A 20,101-nucleotide genomic window follows, 5' to 3' on the forward strand; every position below is an offset into this window, starting at 1 on the left:
GGAAATAGGCAGCCATGCACTGAGCAGAACATGACAATGGGGACATGAAAAGGAGGGGCAAATATAAAGGAGGATGTAGAAATGGCCAAGAATGAGAGCAAAGTGGTTTAGCAGAGGAGTTATGGACGAGGAACACTGAAATGTTTGGAGCATTCAGTCTCCTATTATCTTATCATTGAAAGATCTCTTCACCCACCTCTTCCAGAACTTTTCTCCAACCAAGATAGCTTATAAACTTAAACTAATATAATGATGATTCCCCAAGAACCAGCCTCTATTCCACATAATTGTATTCTATGTTTGCCTGATACCCACATGATTCTAAGAAGGAATAGGAGTCCAAATAGCCAAAACGCCCTGAATAATCAAAATAAGCAATAATCTCTGAGCATTGTGACCCACAATATAGGATGGTGCTTGAGATATCATGTATGAGAAAAATCTCTCTTTGCCCATGTATCATGGATAGCAATGCTCAGAGATTATTGCACACATGAACCAATGATGATATCCTCTTTAAAAAAATTCCAGCATCTTTCTGTACCTCCAATCTTCCCATCATGCATATCGTGTTCGGAATTTGGAATGTAAAGACAAATGTAACATAAAATTATCTGTTTAAGAAAACAGCTGATGTTTTGTATATTGTGAATAGTGATTTTTGGAAAAACATTAGTCTGGCCCAGTCTTTCTCTTAAATTCTAGCTACACGCAGCACACATGTTAAGTAATGGAATACAAACAAACACTCTTTCCCAATCATTAGAGTGCAGCTCAAAGCAATTTAGTTAGAGCTGGGATTGCTGGAAAGGGCAGTGCCAATTAGCAAACCAAGCCCAAGCATATTTTCAATGTCCTACCCGCTGCCCCCTTTTCCCTGGCAAACCTGGGGGCCCCATCTTTCCTGCAACTCCACGGTCTCCCTTTTTTGAATAAGAAAAGACAAACACAGGATAATGTCTGTTATACATAACTCGTATTTCCTAGGCACTGCTTCAGTAAATGATGAAACATGAGGGGGGAAACCCACTCCTCCAAAAGAAGACTCTTCAAACTCATTCAGCAACATGCAAAAGGAGGGAACATGTAGCAAAATGGAAGCAAGGTGGCGGCAGCAGGAGATGCTCCGTTTGGTCCGGAAACAATACTGGTGTGAGTTTGTTGTCTGATTCCTGTGAAAGAGTCTTACACTGCTCTTTCTTGCCTTAACATGACGCCTGATTAGACACCTAGATTTGACGAAAGGGACCAGCATACTGTACGATGGTGCTTCAGAGATTATGCATGAGAAAAAGCAGCTTGGCTGACAAAGAGCACAGGAGAGCAGAAAAAGGTGAGGAAGGGGGTGGGAAGAGGAGTGCATTTCATCAAAAGGGAGCAATTGAAAGACCTGTCTGGATCCTTCTCACAAGAGAAGAAACATCGATCAGTGTGAACAGAAGGATAGCTCAAATGTGAGATAAAACAGATCACACAAAAGATAAAACCCATTTAAATGTGAACCAGACTGCTTCACCTTCCCTAGACTGGATGTGCTCTGGCTTTAAAGTAGGTACCTGTAGCTTGTTAATATTCATAGTGAGTAATGTAACAAGTGGTTACCAAGTTGCAGCAAAAGTAATGAAACCAGTAATTACTTTTAGGTACAAATGCTTTCTAATTACTTTCAGATGTTACTTGTAAAGAACATTTTAAAGCATTTTGACAGGAATCTTCCAGATTCCATGCCACTTTCAACTACACATGGCAGGGGAAGTTTTGTTTTGTCTTTTCTAGTTTAATAAATATTTGCAAGGTGCAATATCAGAATTAACCACTTGAGAAAAAGAATATTTCCCCATATTTTTCTGACTTGCAGGTGATAACAACTCAACACTTCAGTAACTCATAATGCAATGACTAGTGTGAAGAGAACAACAATAGCAACCTGGCTGCCCAGAAGTCCAGAAACCCTGGCCCCATTGAATGTTTGGGCCAAATGATCCTTTCTGGCAAGCTGTGACTAGTTAACTAGTGGCAATTTGTCATTGCAATTTAAGCATTTCACTTATATCAATATAACTAACCAATAGGATTGTCATCAACACATCAGTTATAATTAATTCCTGTTTCCTAATAATGGAGAATTAGTGCAGGTAAATTGCCCCAAAGGGAAACCACAACTGTGATACAAGGACATCTGCATGCGGGATCTGAAGGCCTTAGGCATGGACCTCAACAGATGGGAAATCCTGACATCTGAGTGTTCAGCTTGGAGGCAGGCATTGCATCACGGCCTCTCCCAATTTGAAGAGACCCTTGTCCAGCAGGCCGAGGCAAATAGGCAATCACGAAAGCAATAAAATCAAGGAGCTGGACAGGGGACAGATTACATTTGTCTTCAGTGTGGAAGGGATTGTTGCTCTCGAATTGGCCTTCACAGCCACACTAGATGCTGTTCCAAGTCCTCCATACAGAGCACATTACCATAATCCAGACCTGGGCAAAGTGCGGCCTGAGGGCCACGTACGGCCTGCGAGCTGCTCCTGTCCGGCCCATGGACAGTTTTGAATCTGAAAACCATTTATAGCTTTTTGTCTAAAGTTGATCAGTTGCTTATCTTTAACATACCGCAAAAACCTTTTTAGTATTTGTGAAGATTAACAAGTTTAAAATAAAAACAACCATAACATCACTGTTTCATTTTATTTTTAAGTAAAGTTGGTTCGGCCCCCTGAACACAGTTCAGATTTTTCATGTGGCCCCCCCTATAGAAATTAATTGCCCACCCCTACCATAGTCTTTCTGAATTCCTGAATTAGAATTTCATTTGTCTTTTCTATTTCCCCACATTTGAGACAGAAGAAATACTACCTTCTTCTCTACCCACAGCAGTTACTCAGTAATATTTTTTGTTTAATCATGTTTTATGATGGTTATTGCAGTACTTAACTAAATACCCAGTAGGCTCTGGTTCATGGAGTAAAGCATTATCAGGAAAATGCAGCACTGCATTGTAATGTGGAACCACCATTTTAATTCTGCTTCCAACTGGGGGTGGCAGAGAGGAAGCAGTGCCTCAGCATTGCTAAAGGATGCTAATATGGAAACAACAAAAATCTAAACTGGCAGCAACCACATAATAAGAAATTTATTATTTTTATTGCATTTCTACAGAATAGTATTTCCATCTCCACCTCTGCTTTGTAGTACAGTGGTTAAAACTGCTGTACTGCAGCCAAAACTGTGCTCACGATCCAGGGTTCAGGGTTGACTCAGCCTTCTGTCCTTCCAAGGTTGGTAAAATGAGTACCCAGCTCGCTGGGGGGGGGGAATGTGTAGACGGCATAATTAACTTGTAAACCGCCCGCGGAGTGCTTTAAGCGCTATGGGGTGGTATAAAAGCAGCACACTTTGCTTTTTTTTTTTTTTTTTTTTTTTGCTTCCCTCCTCTCTCTCTATATATGGCACAAGGGATGACAGAAAGAAAATATGGAAAGGAAAACAAAATGTATGCTGCTAATATTCAACATGTTTACTGGCAAGTCATTTACATGCTATTCATAGCACTAGATCTCTTCAAGAGACTACAAGGAAAACAGATAGAGCAGAATTTGGACAGACATTTCCTTAAGTGCAATACCTTTGTGCCTGGAATCCCTGGCTCACCCTGCATTAGGAAAAGATGGAAAAAAAACAAATTGAGAAAAGGAAAGAGGAATCCTTTCTTCTAGTGTTGACAGGCAAAGTGACTGACCACTCTTTGCTGAAGATTCGACATCAAGGCACTACTTCCAATTTAGTTTGGATTTGTATTTATATCTTTTAAAAGAGCAATGGGTAATGTACGTTTCTCCAGATGTACTTGGACTGCAACTCCTATTACTCACTGTCTATGCTGTTTAGGTCCAATTGCATTACCCAGTCTTGGTTTAAAGACTAACCTCTAGGTTGCACACAACTCTGTGCTGATGTATAATACAGTAACACAAAGCTGTAGCCAGCTGTAATTGGACCAACAGCCTCTCATCTAGGATAATAAAATGGGACCCTGTGAACTGGAGGATAAAAGACAAGAAGAGAGAGAGTGACCCATCCCCTCGTACGTCTATAGAGGAGGGAAAAGATAGAAAGGAGAGAGATAGAGAGGTAGTGCACGTAATGGAATGGGTGAAAGAGCTGGAGGTGGGGAAAAAGGGACAGGAGTTAGGAAAGATGGGCAGAAATGGGGTAGATGTTTTCTTGACAATGGAGGTGGAGAAATCAGGGGAAACAAAAAAGGTGGTAGTTTTAGAAGACGAATGGCAGGAGGAGGAAGGAGGACCAAAAGTGTATAAGATACCTCAGAAGGGAGCAATAAGAGATGGAAGTCACGAGAACAAAGAATCAGATATAAAAGGAAGTGAAGTGAAATTGCCAGTAGAAGGATCAGGACCCGAAGAATGGATGGTACTGGTATACCCTCAAGGGCGGGGTCCCTGTAGGAAGGTAATCCGGCCAGGACCTCTCCAACCGAACGAGAAGCCACCCGAGGGAGACTGGTCTCATCATCCCTGTTGCGGGACAATATGTGCTGTGAGGAGTGGGTGTTTGAGAAAGCCAACAAACCAAGAATGATTTGGACATGCTCCCCACTGAACAAAGTTATGAAGAGACTTTACCGTTGTAATGGACAGATTTTCCTGTTGGTATTGGACATGTTGATCCCATAGAGGTTGTTGTTGAGAGACCTAAGAGTTCTATCGATAAAGAGTCTATTGTTAAAGAATCCTCTCTCTTGTCTTTTCCCACCAAAACTAAGGAACTGTCAGACTCTGACAAGGAACCTGATAACAGACACTCAAATAAAGAAATGCTGACTGACAAGATTAGTCAATACTCAGGTAGGAGGATAGAACTAAAGACAATAATGTGGGGTGCCCAAACTTATTTGGAAGCATCAATAGAAGGAAAGATGTTCAGACGCTACCTCCACCAGCAAATTTTACTTTACGAATGTCATTCAAAGTCACAGTTAACAAAAGAGAACCAGGGCAAAGCATATGAGAGCATTGTTGGTTCTTATTGGAGTGGCCCAAAGCAGTGGCATTCTACTATACTTTTCCCCTCATATAATGAAACTTTTTAAAAAAATTGCATTTTGAGACACTGGCAATGAGACTGGATGGCCCAGCCCTCCCCAAAGGAAGTCATATGGGGCAGCCAGGCAAATGGATCCAAGCAGTCTCTGTGCACACACATTATTCTCCCAAATGTACCCCCTATCTAGTGTATGGACAGTAATTCTGCATATTCTGAAAAAGCAGTTACTTAGGGGCAAGCTATATGTTACAGAGACGTGGTGGCGCTGCAGGTTAAACTGCAGAAGCCTCTGTGCTGCAAGGTCGGAAGACCAGCAGTCGTAAGATTGAATCCACGTAACGGAGTGAGCTCCTGTCGCTTGTCTCATCTCCTGCCAACCTAGCAGTTCGAAAGCATGTAAAAATGGTGGGAAGGTAACAGTGTTCCATGTCTAGTTGCGCTGGCCATGTGACCATGGAAGCTGTCTTCAGATAAACACTGGCTCTACGGCTTGGAAAAGGGGATGAGCACCGCGCCCTGGAGTCGGACACGACTGGACTAAATGTCAAGGGGAACCTTTACCTTTACCTATATGTTACAGATGGCATGCTACTAGAAACTGAATGCACATTCATGTTTCAGAGACGCTATTCTGGCAAACTTATCTGAGCAGCCATATCTGCAAATGAAGCTCAAGTTTGTTGGAATGAATAATCACAAAACAACATTTGAAAAACTACAAAATATGTGAAAACCACATAGCTCTTAGTATCTAAGAAATTCCCTCTTTTAATGACATGCTATCAGTGACTATAAATTATAATTTAATTTTAAATACATAAAGGAACATTTATGTACAACAGTGCTGGAAGCAGGCTCTGTGCTTACAACACTGTTAAAATACATCTCTAATACTACTATATCATCTGTATTCTGCTACTCTGGCACTGTGCCCCATTCTGAGCACATGTTTGCTATCTCATGAAGGCTGCTCTGGGTTGTTGTTTTTTTGAAAATCCAATGTACAATGTGCAATATGAGAATTAGCCAAATTGTAACTGTTTCATTCATCTGATGGATATACATTATATTCTTTCAGGGCAGAGATAGGCTTCACATTTTCTTTACTGGCTGTTTATCATAACTTTAACTCTGAAGGAACTAGTATCCAAACTCTCTTCAGGGGATTATAACCTGTCTTATTAGCTCTCTGGATGTGGTACTTTTAAGTCTGGAAAATGTTAGTGTTTGAAGCTGCATAACAATAGAAGGGGACACAGAGGATGAGATGGTGGACAGTGTCATAGAATCTACCAATATGAATTTTACCAAACTCCAGGAGGCAGCGGAAGACAGGAGGGCCTGGAGTGCTCTGGTCCATGGCGTCACGAAGAGTCGGACACGACTTAACGACTAAACAACAACATGTCATTAGCCATGCTGGCTGGGAAATATGGGAGTTGTAATTCATCACATTAAGAGGGCGCTAGACGGGGAAAGTGCAGTCTAAACTGCAGGACTCTCCGGCGGAAATCTTTATTGAGCTATAACAGAACCAAACATGCCTTGTTAAAATATTATTTCTCTAGGACTTCCTCATTGACACTAAAGATTCTCCTGCACCGACATCCACCAAGGAACAGGATCTGTCTACAATTCCTCTTGGAGTCTCATTCTGCAGAATCTGTGAAATGGCCTTAAGGGCCCTATTTGGCATCAGGATGACAACTCTGTACAGGGTCACAGAGGGAGAGGAGGGAAGCTATTTTCCTCCTGTTGAAAGCTTAACTGCCTTTGGCTTTCTGCCGGCTGTTTTCAACCAGTCTGTTTGATACAAAGACTCAGTAACTTTAAGAATCGGTGCCTGGGTTTGTTGTGTTCCTTCTCCCTCGCCACCCTGTTTTCCTTGTGTGTCTTATCTTTCAGATTACAGACAGGAGGGCCGGGACTGCCATTTTTTTTTTTAAATAAAATCTGCAACCTTCTCTGGGATTTTTTTGTTATTTATTGAAGAGAGATGTGGAAATGCTTTTAATAAATAATAGAGGTGTGCCAATTTCTATCTCCCCTCATGGTTGTAGCCATAGCCCTTGAACAGACAATTCAACTTTCCTCCCCACCAATGTAATTCCAGGAACCCCCAGAAGAGAGAAAGGAAAGAAGAAACACCTTGAAGTGAAAACCAATATTCATTGGGGTGGGGAGACTTTCAGGGGGAAAAAAGGAGTTTAACATCTCTTTTTCCTTCTCCGTGCTAAAACACACAAAGAACAGTGAAAAGTGGAAGTCAGCTGTCCTGCAAACTTATTGGGAAAACATAGAATATGGTGGTGGTATATTTTGTCTCAACCATATACAGTATAGGGAGAGGTGGTCCTATTTGGCAGATCCAGGTTTAGAAGACAGGTCTGCAGCTGTCATGGCTTGTTCGGTTTTTCAGGGTTCCTCAAAGGGAGAAAATCAGGGGTTGTGCATAAGCTTTCTTGAAAAGCAGCTTGCCTTCCATTAATCTTGCTTGCTGTGCTGTACAGCAGTGGTCCCCAACCTTGGGCCTCCAGATGTTCTTGGACTTCAACTCCCAGAAATCCTGGCCAGCAGAGGTGGTGGTGAAGGCTTCTGGGAGTTGTACTCCAAGAACATCTGGAGGCCCAAGGTTGGGGACCACTGCTGTACAGGATACAGCTAAACAGTGGCTGGGACACTTTGTGGACTGAGAAAATTTCTAGAAAGCATTTTGGTTTCCTTTGTGCCACACAGAGATTCTTTCCCAGGCAAATCGGCATCGAAAGAAATCTCTGAGGTGGGAAATCTCTTGGGTCTCAGATTAGTTTACTCCCCTTTTCTCTGGCAATGTCCTGTGTCTTTTTTTCTTTCGCTTATTTTTTAAAAGGAATTCAAGAGAATTATACTTGAACATATATTTCTGTGCTAACTTTATCACTAGTCTCTTTTTTTTTTACAGAAGCCAAAACCTGGCTGCTTGTCTCCTTCAGAATCTTAGGATGGTTTGCACCATCACTTTTACTGAAGGAGTGCTTGTCTCATGGTCGCATAGGGACTGTAACTGTGCAAATGCGACACAGTTTTATGTCTGCAGAAGTGTGTAGATCAGCAATGGGGGAAAAGAATGGAAACGAAATGAAAATAAATGAATGAAATGAAATGTAGCAAGAGTGCAGGACAGTCATTGACTCTGTTATGAGACTGTGGCCTTTTTCACTGCAAGAAAAATATATAACCTCTCAAACATAGGTATGTTCTTTGGCATATCTGCAGACTATAATAAAATTTGACAAATTATGAACATTTATACTTATGGAGAATAAGTCTTTATTCATCATTTTCATGATACTTTCCCCTGACTCATTTTTTTCTTTATTATCATCATCCTTATTACCACCACCTCCCTCGGTTCAGTCTATGTCCACCAACTTGAGATAGCACTGCTGATAGTGACTCTAATGTGCATGTTTTTGGCTATTATACCTGTTTCACAGACCAATCCCTTCACCACCATTGTTATAGGATAGTGGCTTACAATAACACAAGACACTTCAGTGCCACTATATAATAGTATGTGGTTTGTTTGTTTTTTGCCCTTCTATTTCTACCAATTATCACTTAATATTGAGAATTTAAATTATAGTAAAGTACAGTTGGGAATTTAAAATATATTTAAGCAAACTGATGAAGTAATGAAGATGTTACATGCAGAGTGGTTTTGGCAACTCCACACCCTTTTTTTTGGGGGAGGGGGAGGGAACATAAACATTATCTGTAACCTGCCAGTGCATTCAAAGCAATTGCCCACACATGAAAAATATTGTCTCTGGTGGCTTCCCCTCTCCAGCTATCCCCCTAAATACACCTTTAGTCATTCTTTGTGTAGGTAGAAGACCATTACACAGTTGCCATAGAGATGCTAAAGAAAATGGCATTTCAATGATAAGTGTTCCCTGCTCAGTATATAATGCTTGAGTCCACACATGATACAATGTTACAAGTATCAGCGACAGCAAACCTCCGCTCTCTGTCCTCGGTGCAGCCACAAGGAGATTAGAACCTTCTCCCTCTCTTTTTAATTAACCACAATTCAGCTTGTATCAGTAGTGTAAACTGTGGTTAGAGTTTCTTAAAAGGATCCAGCTTTATACAGTGTTGTTTGAAGTTTTGTAAACAATAGTTAACTGGAGTTTGTCTGAGTCTGGATGTGGTGAAAAGCTACAATTAAATTAACTACAGTCTTATGTTCCAGAAATATGGACAGCATGTGCCTGATACCCCTCACTGTGGGTCATCTTCATAAAGCTAGATCCATAGATTAGTATCCTGCTACTTAAATGTGGAGTGGAAATCCCATTAGTGTCTTTCCCTCTCCTTTTGTAGGACCAGCTGTGTAACTAATCTCATAACTAGTGCAAAAACCAGCACATGACAGGGGCATTTACATGGTGTCCCTTCTGCTCCACATTTAGATAAGAGGATATTACCTCAACTGCTGGATAGCTCAGTGGTTTAAGTTTCTGGCTGCAGAGACAGAGGTTGGGAGTTTGATTCCACACTGTGCCTTCCAGAAAGGGACTGGACTCAGTGATCCATAGGGCCCCTTCCAGCTCTGCAGTTTTAAGAGGATTAGCCATAATGTGTAAATAAAGCTGATGTTTGCAAGCAGGCATTATATGTATCAGAGCCACAGTACATGTTACATGTGCCCCTCCTAACTGGCAATGGAGAATCACAATATTCTAGTATTTATTGAAAAGTACCTATAAAGACTGGGACACGTGGTGGCGCTGTGGGCTAAACTGCAGAAGCCTGTGCTGCAGGGTCAGAAGACCAAGCAGTCGTAAGATCGAATCCACGTGATGGACTGAGTGCCCATCACTTGTCCCAGCTCCCGCCAACCTAGCGGTTCAAAAGCATGCAAATGCGAGTAGATAAATAGGGACCACCTCGGTGGGAAGGTAACAGCGTTCTGTGTCTAAGTCGCACTGGCCATGTGACCACAAAACGCTGGCTCTATGGCTTGGAAACGGGGATGAGCACCGCCCCCTAGAGTTGAACATGACTGGACAAAAATTGTCAAGGGGAACCTTTACCTTTACCTATAAAGACTGGTCATCGTGAATAGGCCATTTTCAACATCTCCAGGACAAATATCATGTGGTCTCAACCGACCAGATAGGCGGGATATAAATAAAATAAATAAATAAATAAAATAAAATAAATGTCCACTTTGATGAGTCATAGTTGGCTGCCCCCTACTGGTGACTGTCAGTAATGCCGGTGAGGAACAAGCTCAATGCAAAAACATCTGCCCAGTGAAAGAAAGGTATAGAAATCCTCTGGAGCAAATACTTAGAAGTAAGCTTTCCCTAGATTTTTTAAAAAGTAATGTCCAAAGGATTTTTGAGAAGAATGTTACGGGCTGTATAAGTGAAGTAGGTTTGGGGCTAAATAGTTTAAGGTGCTACAAAGTCTACATATTAGTAAGTAATTTACTGCTGGTTAGACTCTTCTGTGAGACAATCAGATTATGAGAGCAAATGCTACTGGGGATAGAAACACGGGAGGACAGAAAGATGAATTGTTAGAATTGGAAGGATGTGTTTGGAGATTTTAGCATGATAGATGAGGGGGAAATAGGGAGTGAAAAGCTGCTTTGAGGAACAAACCAGATCATAAGCGAGAAAGCCACACAAACAAATTCAAACAAGGAGAGGTGTGAAGTAGATCAGGATGAAAGAAGAGGGAGAAGGATCATACCTCTCAACTTTCTGAAACAGAAATCGGGGACAAAGCTAAAAAAACACAAGGACAGAAGATGGAAATCAGGGATCCCATGTAATAACAGGCGAAAGAAACATTCAGAAATGTGTCAGATGTAAGTACGGTTTAGTAACTATGGGCTAGAGACATGATGCAGATAAATATATATTGAAGGGCAGATTTCATTGAAAAGATGGCATGTCAGTCCTTTGTTGTGGAAACCAATTTCATTATTGAGTGGTTTAAGAAGGTTTATTCTTTCCTGAAATATCTGTATGTGACAGGTGTGCATGAGTTTAAAGCCAATTACAAGTCTAAGCGCACACTCCAGTGTAATTTCTCTTTATTCATGAGAAAGTAATACATGTTTGAATTGTGATCTAATGACTATCAGCCAAATTTATTCTGTTTTCCTAGTCTAGTTTTTCCTACTAAATGAGTACTCATGACTCTAGTACTCATGGCTCAGTTTTACTGAGCACCTTCATGTGCATTTCCCGCCTTCTTCCCATAATGAGAACAAAATTCAGGGACCGGCGTGCCATTTGTTCAATAAAAACAGTTCTTCCTGGTTCTTCTCCTCTTGCTAATTTGGACCTTGTGGTGTTATGTTTTGGAAGCAGAGTCTACATGTAAAAATGTGAAAGGAAATATTAAGAAACACCAAACTGATGCTGTCTCTGAAACTCGGAGAGGGATAGTTGAGAGGTATGGGTAAGGGTGGATGGGTGTGTCAGACTCCATTCCTTGCAGAATACCTGAACTCCATGTTTTCCTGGAAGCCCTGGCATGCCCCTCTCCCCCTGGAAGAGGAAAATAAAATAAAGACGATGAAGAATAAAGAGGACAAAGATAAAGGCCCATTTCGACCTTGGTTGTTATTAAAACAGATGTCTTAAACTTACGAGTGGGTAAACTATGTCCCATAAGCTCTCAAGAAGCATTGATGTTCACTGATTTTTAAAGGAAGCAAATTCCTTATAACTTAATTGGTGAAATTAAATTGTAGCATCAAATATTTGACATTATGAAGCCACCATGATGACAGTACAGCTTTCCTCATGTTTTGAATTGGGCACCTTTCTACCACATTTCAAAAATTAATGTTGAATTGCATTACAGAGGAACTCTGCCAGCAACTAAGTACTCTGTACTGTGGTAAAAAAAAAATCTGATCTTACCAAAATATTTTGCTAATATTCCACACTGGGATGGTGGAATGAATGGATGTCCTTCAGGTTCTCACTATACTGCCTGATGTTAGGCCACAGTCACACCAGCCAAATGAACCCTTGTGGTTAAGTGGCTTTTCATCACATTCGTGTTGTGCTTTGCGGTCACATGGTATTTATCCAGAATATGTATCCCAATGTGGTTTTGAGTTACCAAGTCATTTCCTTCCAGTTCAATAAGCACCTAGGCCTTCTTGTTGACCCGGTTTGACAAAGGGTAATGAATGCATCGACACAAGTGCCATGTGTGTGTGTGTGTGTGTGAGGGGGACAGTTTAAAAGGATATGCATGGTGGCAGTAGTTCAAAAAAATTGCAATAAGACAATTCACATACAGCAACACAACATTTTTGAGAAGATCCACAACAACAACAACAAAAATAGAAGATTCTGGCCAAGCGAGAAAGGATCCACAATTAGCACGCTCGCCAAGTAAGCAATTTGCTAATGGCTGTGCATCATGTGACCACAAATTTATGATATTAACGCAGTGGGGGATAGGAAGGCAACATTTGACTCCTGTGACTGTGGCCTTAATCACCTGTTCAGTAAACCCAGAGTTGCATTGGGTTAATTTATTAGATCTGAAAACATCTACAGTGTATGGCAGAGCAAACAGAGATTGGCTATTTTGTCATAGATTAATAGAAGATGATGGGAGTATCCGTTTATGAATACGAATATCCCCAGCTCATCAGCTGGACTTAATGAGGGTCCAGCCCCAGGGGCTGGACCATCCACTCACACATCCGGCAGCAGCATCCTTCCAATCGCACCCGGAGCGCCACTCTCTTGCTGCTCGGCTGGCCACTCCAGGCAGGGGGAGGGAAGGATGGGTTTCCCAGCACGGCTGTTGAGTGGCCAGCTGAGCGTGGACAGAATGGTGCTCCAGGTGCGATTGGAAGGAGGAGTGAGGCCACCATCGGTGGATGCGTACGTGGATGGTCCGGCCCAAGGGGCCAGACTCTTGTTAAGCCCAGCTGTGTGGGGATATTCGTATTTGTATAGGACTACCCCCATTTCTAATTAGTAGTGTTCTAGCACTTACTTTGCATGAACAAAACTCTCCCTCAAATTATCAATGAATACCTCTGGCTAGCTTTGTGACATTTGAAGGAGCCTTTTCCATGAGAGGCAAGATGTAGTCCTGAAGGACCCTTAGTACTATCAATCAAAAGACATGGTGTAGCCAATAATTCTCCTTAGATGTCCCCCACCCGCCCCCTTAAGAAGAAAAGACAGAAGAAGCAATGGAAAACACAGAAGGTTTACAATGCTGGTTCAATCCCGATAAAATTTTATGAATGAAGCAGGGCAACTGCAGAGTAAAAACAGCATCTGGAAGTACTATGGATACCTAAGGGAATGATCACACTGTGTCTCAGATAAAAAGATATTACTGAGATACGACTCTCCAAGGGCAATATATGCAATCTGTCTGTGTAAGAACTGAACATAAAGCAGAACTTTATAATTCTTTAACCATGAAGTTTGCTGGCCCACCAAAACATCATTTTAATGTTGCTAACATTTACTACACTGCAGCATGCCTATGTCAAATTCTCCCCATAAATGCCAGGCTGATTTTATATCATATCATGATTTTATAGCATCATGTATTTTCTGACTCCACACTGCTGGCTATAGCTTATTTTATTTATTTATTTATTTTACAAGATTTTTTTTTTAGCCGCACCATTACCAATGGTCTCTGAGCAGTCTAGAGCAGGGGTCAGGGAACTTTTTTACCTTTCACCACCCCAAAATTTTTTTTATATATGTTGGCATTACCCCCCCCCCGGCTCTTGCCGTCTGTGGCTGACCCCCACCCTGCCTCTGCACTCACCCAGGACCTGTGGCCACCGTCTGGGCAGCCAGTCTGGAGCCGCCACACCGCTGGGAAAGCGCGTCCTTGGCAAGGGGAGGCGGGTGCCGCAGGTCCAGCAGGTCCACTGGGCATGAGCTCAGGTGAGGCAGGGTGGGAAGGGAGCCTCCTCGCCAGTGCACCGGGCAGATGGGTGTGGGCAGGAAGGAGAGCCCTGGCCAGAGCTCTGCCGGGCAAAGAGTCCAGCTGGCCTGGTGTGCCACCCTCCCCCTCCCACTCTGGAGACAAGGAGGACAGGCAGGTGCCCTGTGCAGTTCCTTGCCAGGGCTTGCTGTCCCCGTGACGGAACGCCCGCCTACACACAGCATCGTCGGAAATAAAATGCCTGGGGGTAAAATGCCTGCTGCGACTGTCCTCATTACCCCCAGGTTTTTCATTTTTACCTGATTTGGGGTAATTTATCCCTGTTCCCTGACCACTGGCCTAGAGCAATATTAAAACTTTAGAACCACATTAAAAACCATTAAAATAATACCCATTATAATAACACACAACATTTAAACAGTCAATTTATCATTAATAAATCCTGTTGCTCTTATGGCCAGCTAAAGGATACTATTTAGTTAAAATGCTGGCTAAACAGAAGGTCTTGACCTGGCGCCAAAAAGCCAAAAGTGTCGGAGGCAGGCAGATCCCTATAGGGAGGGAGTTCCAAAGTTGGGGGGCAATAGCCGAGAAGGCCCTATTTTGGCATGCCATCCCCCTCACCTCTTTCAGGGATGGCACCTTCAGAAGGGCCTCCTGGCCTGATCTTAGAGGACAGGCAGGCTTGTATGGAAGAAGGCAGTCCTTTATTTATTTATTTATTTATTTATTTATTTATTTATTTATTTATTTATTTATTTATTTATTTATTTATTTATTTATTTATTTATTTATTATCATTGTAAGTATATACACAGTATACCGATACAATGAAATTCATAGACACCCAGAGACCAGACACATGCACACACATAAATTTCCCTAAACACTCCCCCCCACTAAAAGTCCCCACTAAAAATACAAACATCTACACCGCAGGACAAGTAACACAGTCCAACTAACTATTCCCTACTGGTGGTCTTTAAGCTCATTATTAAGTGCAATTATAGCTCTGGTAACCAGGTCCTAAGCCATTTAGGGCTTTATATGTCAGAGTAAGCACCTTGAATTCGGCCCAAGCAGCAACCGGCAGCCAGTGTAAATTTTTCAGAACCGGTGTGATATGAGTCCATGTGGCGGCACCACTTACCAGCAACACAGCCCGTTTCTGTGCCAGTTGCAGTCGCTGGACTATCTTCAAAGGCTGCCCCACGTATAGCACATTGCAGTAGTTCAGTTTGGTTGTTACCAGTGCATGTGTGACTGTTGCCAGGCTCCACTCATCCAGGTAAGGGCGAAGTTGATATTGCCTGCCATCAGTGTGTTGACCTTTTGCATGCTGTACTTGGCTCCCAGCTCTCAAAAATACAGCGTGCAAAAGGTCAACAAACTCTACCCAGCCACAAGGACCGGGGATCCCTACACACAAAAGACCAGCTAATGACACCCACAGTGTCACCCACCACAGTGACAGATAATCTCTCCTTCTTATCACAACAATACACCCACAAGAAGACACACTAATCACCCATCTACAGAAAAAGACAAAAGCCCATCCCACAGCCATAAATACTCCACTCCCAAGCCAACTACACCAGAGCACAGAGTGCTGTCCTCTGAAGATGCCGGCCACAGACACTGGCGAAACATTACGAAGAACAAACTTCAGAACATGGCCAAAGAGCCTGAAAAACCCACAACAACCAATAATGCTAATTATTATTCATTCATTGCTTCTCTGCAACCTGGTTGCAAAGAAGCAATGAATGAAACAAGGAGGTTCTTTTAAAATAATGTAATATAATGCATTAAAGCTAAATCTCTTTTGCATTAAATAGGAGGGGAAGGCAACTGATACATCTAGAGTAACATTTTGAAAGTAATAATTTTAACACTAATGCATTACTTTTAAAACAAATTCGGTACTAGTTGCATTCCTCTAATTTAACACAGATGTAGTAATTTTAATGTTGGTATGTTAAAGTGTTACTTACAAGCCCTGATTTTGAGTTCTGGGCCAACTTTGCCTCTCACATTACTTTAGGTAACAAGTAATCTAAAATGGGCAGGTGTGATTCTGTTCTGTCTTCTGATTTAGTTTCAATTTATTCAGGCAACCCATAGCTCTGTTAGATTCTTATAAGGATCCAACAACTTCCAAGAGGTCCACATGGGTAGTCCAATAATAGGTATTTCACCCATTCCATGAGTCTTTCTAGATGGATGATTTCTTGTGAGTAATCCCTCAACTAAATAAAAAAGAACCAGCATATCTGATACCAAGTGACAAAATCAGGAGGTTGCCAACCTGTTGATTGTCTAAATCAGTGTTCCTAACCTTGGGCAAGTCAGATGTTCTTGGGCTGCAATTCCCAGGAACACTGGGCAGCATTGCTGGTGGTGAAGAATTTTGGGAACTTATAGTCCAAGAACACCTGGGTTGCTCAAGGTTAGGAACCACTGGTCTAAATGGAGACCATAGACTAGCTAAATCAGAAGGAGGCAGACCAGCTATAGTGCCATGCTTCTCACTATATTTTCCATGAGAAACAACCCGTCACTTGCATATTGTGGGGCCCAAGCATTTATACTTCAGTTATTATTTTTATACTTATTTTAAAAAGTACATGTTTCTCATTACAAGAACTCGTAAGGCAACACTGTGTGTGCACAGTTAGGAAAAAGCTGCTTCACTTTGATGTAAATTAATAAAGTTAATGAATTTGAAACTAGACCATGAGAAACATTTTTTACCTTCCGATATGTGTTCTGATAATTTGTGTTGCGGGTCAGGCAAATTACCTACTACACAACTAACAAATGCCCACTCTTTACCAAATATTCATTTGTTTCAATGCTGCACAACAGCCTTTCTCTCCATCTCACCATTTTCATCATCTTTTCCCTCCACCAGCCTCAGTTTCACTTGCACTCAGTGATGTTTAATTTGATTGGTTGTGCTTAGCCATTTTCTTCACACATAATATGTGGGTCATCAATTCATTAGTGGCATTATTATTGTTACCAATTAGGAACATCAGTGTTTCCCATCTTGGAGGGTGGCAGCAGCGGGGGGAGGGGGCTGTGACTTCCACGGGGGGGGTGTAATTTTTTTTCTGGGAGGTGGTTATCTCAAGTTGTCTTATATGTGTTGTGGCCCTTGTCAAATAATTTCTTCCCTGACCTTTCAGAATGCGATATTAAAGTTAGTGTCTATGTATATGAATGAGAAACTGACCCTTTGGGGGAGAAAGAAGCCTCTCCTTTCTGAGAAAGGATGACTTTATCCAATAAAAGATGGCTTTTTATGAAAACATAGCCAGGGGTGTCTTAGGTTACTTGGCTATTATAAAAGGGGTTGCAACTTGAAAAAGATTGGAACCATTGAGTTAGCTAAAGAAAGTGGCTCTGAGCACAGAAACCAAGCAAATGCATTAGCAATCAGCGTAAACATCAAATCATCCTACCTCAAATGCACATGAAACTAGGAAAGTGGTTCCTGCATTTTGAAATATAAGAATAATATATCTTCTAACATACCACCAGAGGGCAAGCTAGGATCTCTGTTCAGCGCTCAGGAAAGAAAAACAAACTGCTCAGCAACTCCATCTCCCGCTAGCATCCTCTTTGGTCTACAAGTTTTATAGAGTTTTGATATGTGACGCTTTCTTCTGATCACCACCCAGTTTGACACCCTGAATGAAGAAGTATAGCTCGCTAAAGCTTAAGAGATAGCTGCTTATAGACAGGGGGTGAAATTCTGGATGATTTATTATTTATTTATTTTTTTAACCTTTGCTGGCCAACTTACATGTAATGTCTTTTGTTCTGGTAGACAGAACACAGACAGAAAATAGTAGGCAATGCCTGAGTGGGTGTTGGGAAGAAGATTAATATACATTGCTTAATGCTGACATTACTTACAATAATCACCCAATCTCACCTTAAAAGCCACTGTCTTTGGGTGAAAAGAGATGTGACATATTCACAGCCTTGCAATCTTTAGCATTATTAGGCCATACAGCAACTGTACTGTACTGCTCCAGTCATCTCTTAGATAAGCTCTAATGACTGGTGTTTAATCTTCCTGCTCAGTTCTGCTTATTCTCTGCCACTTCTATTTACCCCCTTAGACCTCTGTTACTTTTCACTATTAGACAGAAAACACATTTAAAACTCCAGGGGTGTCCTGGGGAAAGAGTCAAGGAAATAAGTTGCAAGGGTCAGGCCTTGGATATTAGATACTAATTAGATACTAATTAATAACAAGGGATGATATCACTTCTTTTAAGCATTTTAACAAGAACGTAATAAAAGTTAGGGAAATGAGCAAAATTTACTCAATACAACATCACTTTTGGGGAATCATTCAGTGGTATTTCTGCGGACTTTCAATACTTAAACATCAATTAAAATTATAATTAAAATCTATTAAAATAGTAATTGAAATTAATTTAAAATCGATCAGTAGTAGTATAGTAAAATAAAACAAAAATATTCAAAAGACATGTTTCGTTTTCCAATAACATTTGTATGCTCAAGAGGGAGAGGGCAGGAAAAATGGAGGGCCAGGAAACAATTAAACACCCTCCTCTCGATTACCACTTTTCCACAGCAAATCACACCTCCTCCCACCTCCTTGGCTGCAACTCATGACCTGCTGCTGATTAAGCACTTAAAAATTAACTAAGATTAGAATCTGGCATGAGTTAGTATGTATGACTGTGATTCTGGCCTATAAAAGGTGTGAATTGAGGAAACCTATACAATTCAAGGAAACAAGCAGTCCCTAAAGACAGTGGAATAATTTTCTTGCCATCCACAATGTATTTCCTTACCACTCATCTGCAATGCTGATTTCCACTTCATTTAATTAAACCAGGAAAGTATGTGTGCAAATCACTCTGAGTAATGTAAAATCGGTAACACACTCCACACACAGCAATTTGGTAAAAGAACATTAAACAAAATGGAAGCTACTTGTATTCAAAATTCAGCAAATAAGACATTTCTCAACAATTAAAGGAAAATCTTCTGAAGGCCTCCCACTGTATATAAAGAAACAATCATGATGGCTGGGAGGGCTTCAGAAGCTTCTCCTTTAATTGTCAGCAAAGTCTTGTATGCTATCACCGAGATGTGAGATGAAGTGGGAGGAACAACTATTTCATGGAGACCTTGTAAAGCAATTTATCTCACATTGTTACAAAGTCAACATGTGAGGTAATTCCTTGGCCAATATGCTGAGGCTGAGAAGGAGATGGGATACTATAACAAAGACCTCTGAAGACACAGCACAGTCATGTGGTATGAGGACCGGTCCCCTATTTTGTCAGCACTGATGAGACAGTGGGAGCATGTAGCGCCTGTACCACCCTAATACCATGTAGATATTAGCAGAGCAATTGTATCAAGAACTGTTCTCTAATCACTGTCAGATAGTGCACACTTGAGGTACAGCAGATCTGTGGCAAGTGCAGGTTTCACTGTTCACCTTAGTATTATCATACACTTAAAGGTAAAACAAGTCTAAAATTTGTTAATTGGTATAAAAATTTGAATGGACCTTTCTGAAATCTAACTGAAATTTCTTATCTCTAAGCCACACTGGGCAGATGCCTAGAGCAGCAGTTTTAAGGAGATGAATTTTGGTTTTTTTTACATATCAGATGGTGGCAATATTTTTCATTCCTACCAATATCTTAATAGATATATTTCTGTTGTGCATGGATACCAAGGGACAAAGGTCTGCAGGGGTGGGGATGCCTTGAATAGCTTAGATGTAAAAGATTAAAATTGAGGAAATGACGAGTCAGATTTTCATCCCACGACACAAGCTGGAAAACTAATATTGGTCTAAGTAAATCCAGATAGGAACACTGAAAAGAAAACCTATTCACATAGCCATTTTTACATCACAAACATTTCCACTAAGTAATACGAGAAATAACCCCTAAGACATTTAAATTGTATGGCTCTACATAGCTTGCTTTGTCTTCATGGATCCTGGCCAAGGTTGTAATACTTTTTTTGTGGGGGAAAAATGCATAGTAATATACCTAAAATTTATAGGTTCAATATATATTTTAAT

At 41.2% G+C, this 20,101-nt stretch overlaps 1 protein-coding gene across 1 annotated transcript in view; it reads right to left on the reverse strand.

Moving 5' to 3' along the window:
- The window catches only part of COL13A1 (collagen type XIII alpha 1 chain), a 141,896-nt gene that overhangs the window by 68,677 nt on the left and 53,118 nt on the right, over positions 1–20,101 (reverse strand). Inside the window, exons 17-19 of the mRNA XM_078390820.1 lie at positions 11,568–11,612; positions 3,623–3,649; positions 861–923 (exon numbers count right to left, since the gene is read on the reverse strand). Coding sequence (XP_078246946.1) covers positions 861–923; positions 3,623–3,649; positions 11,568–11,612 — 135 coding nt within the window. The remainder of the gene's footprint in view (positions 1–860; positions 924–3,622; positions 3,650–11,567; positions 11,613–20,101) is intronic.

This window comes from Pogona vitticeps, chromosome 3, assembly GCF_051106095.1.
Source record: "Pogona vitticeps strain Pit_001003342236 chromosome 3, PviZW2.1, whole genome shotgun sequence".
In the NCBI taxonomy this organism is placed as follows: Eukaryota; Metazoa; Chordata; class Lepidosauria; order Squamata; family Agamidae; genus Pogona; species Pogona vitticeps.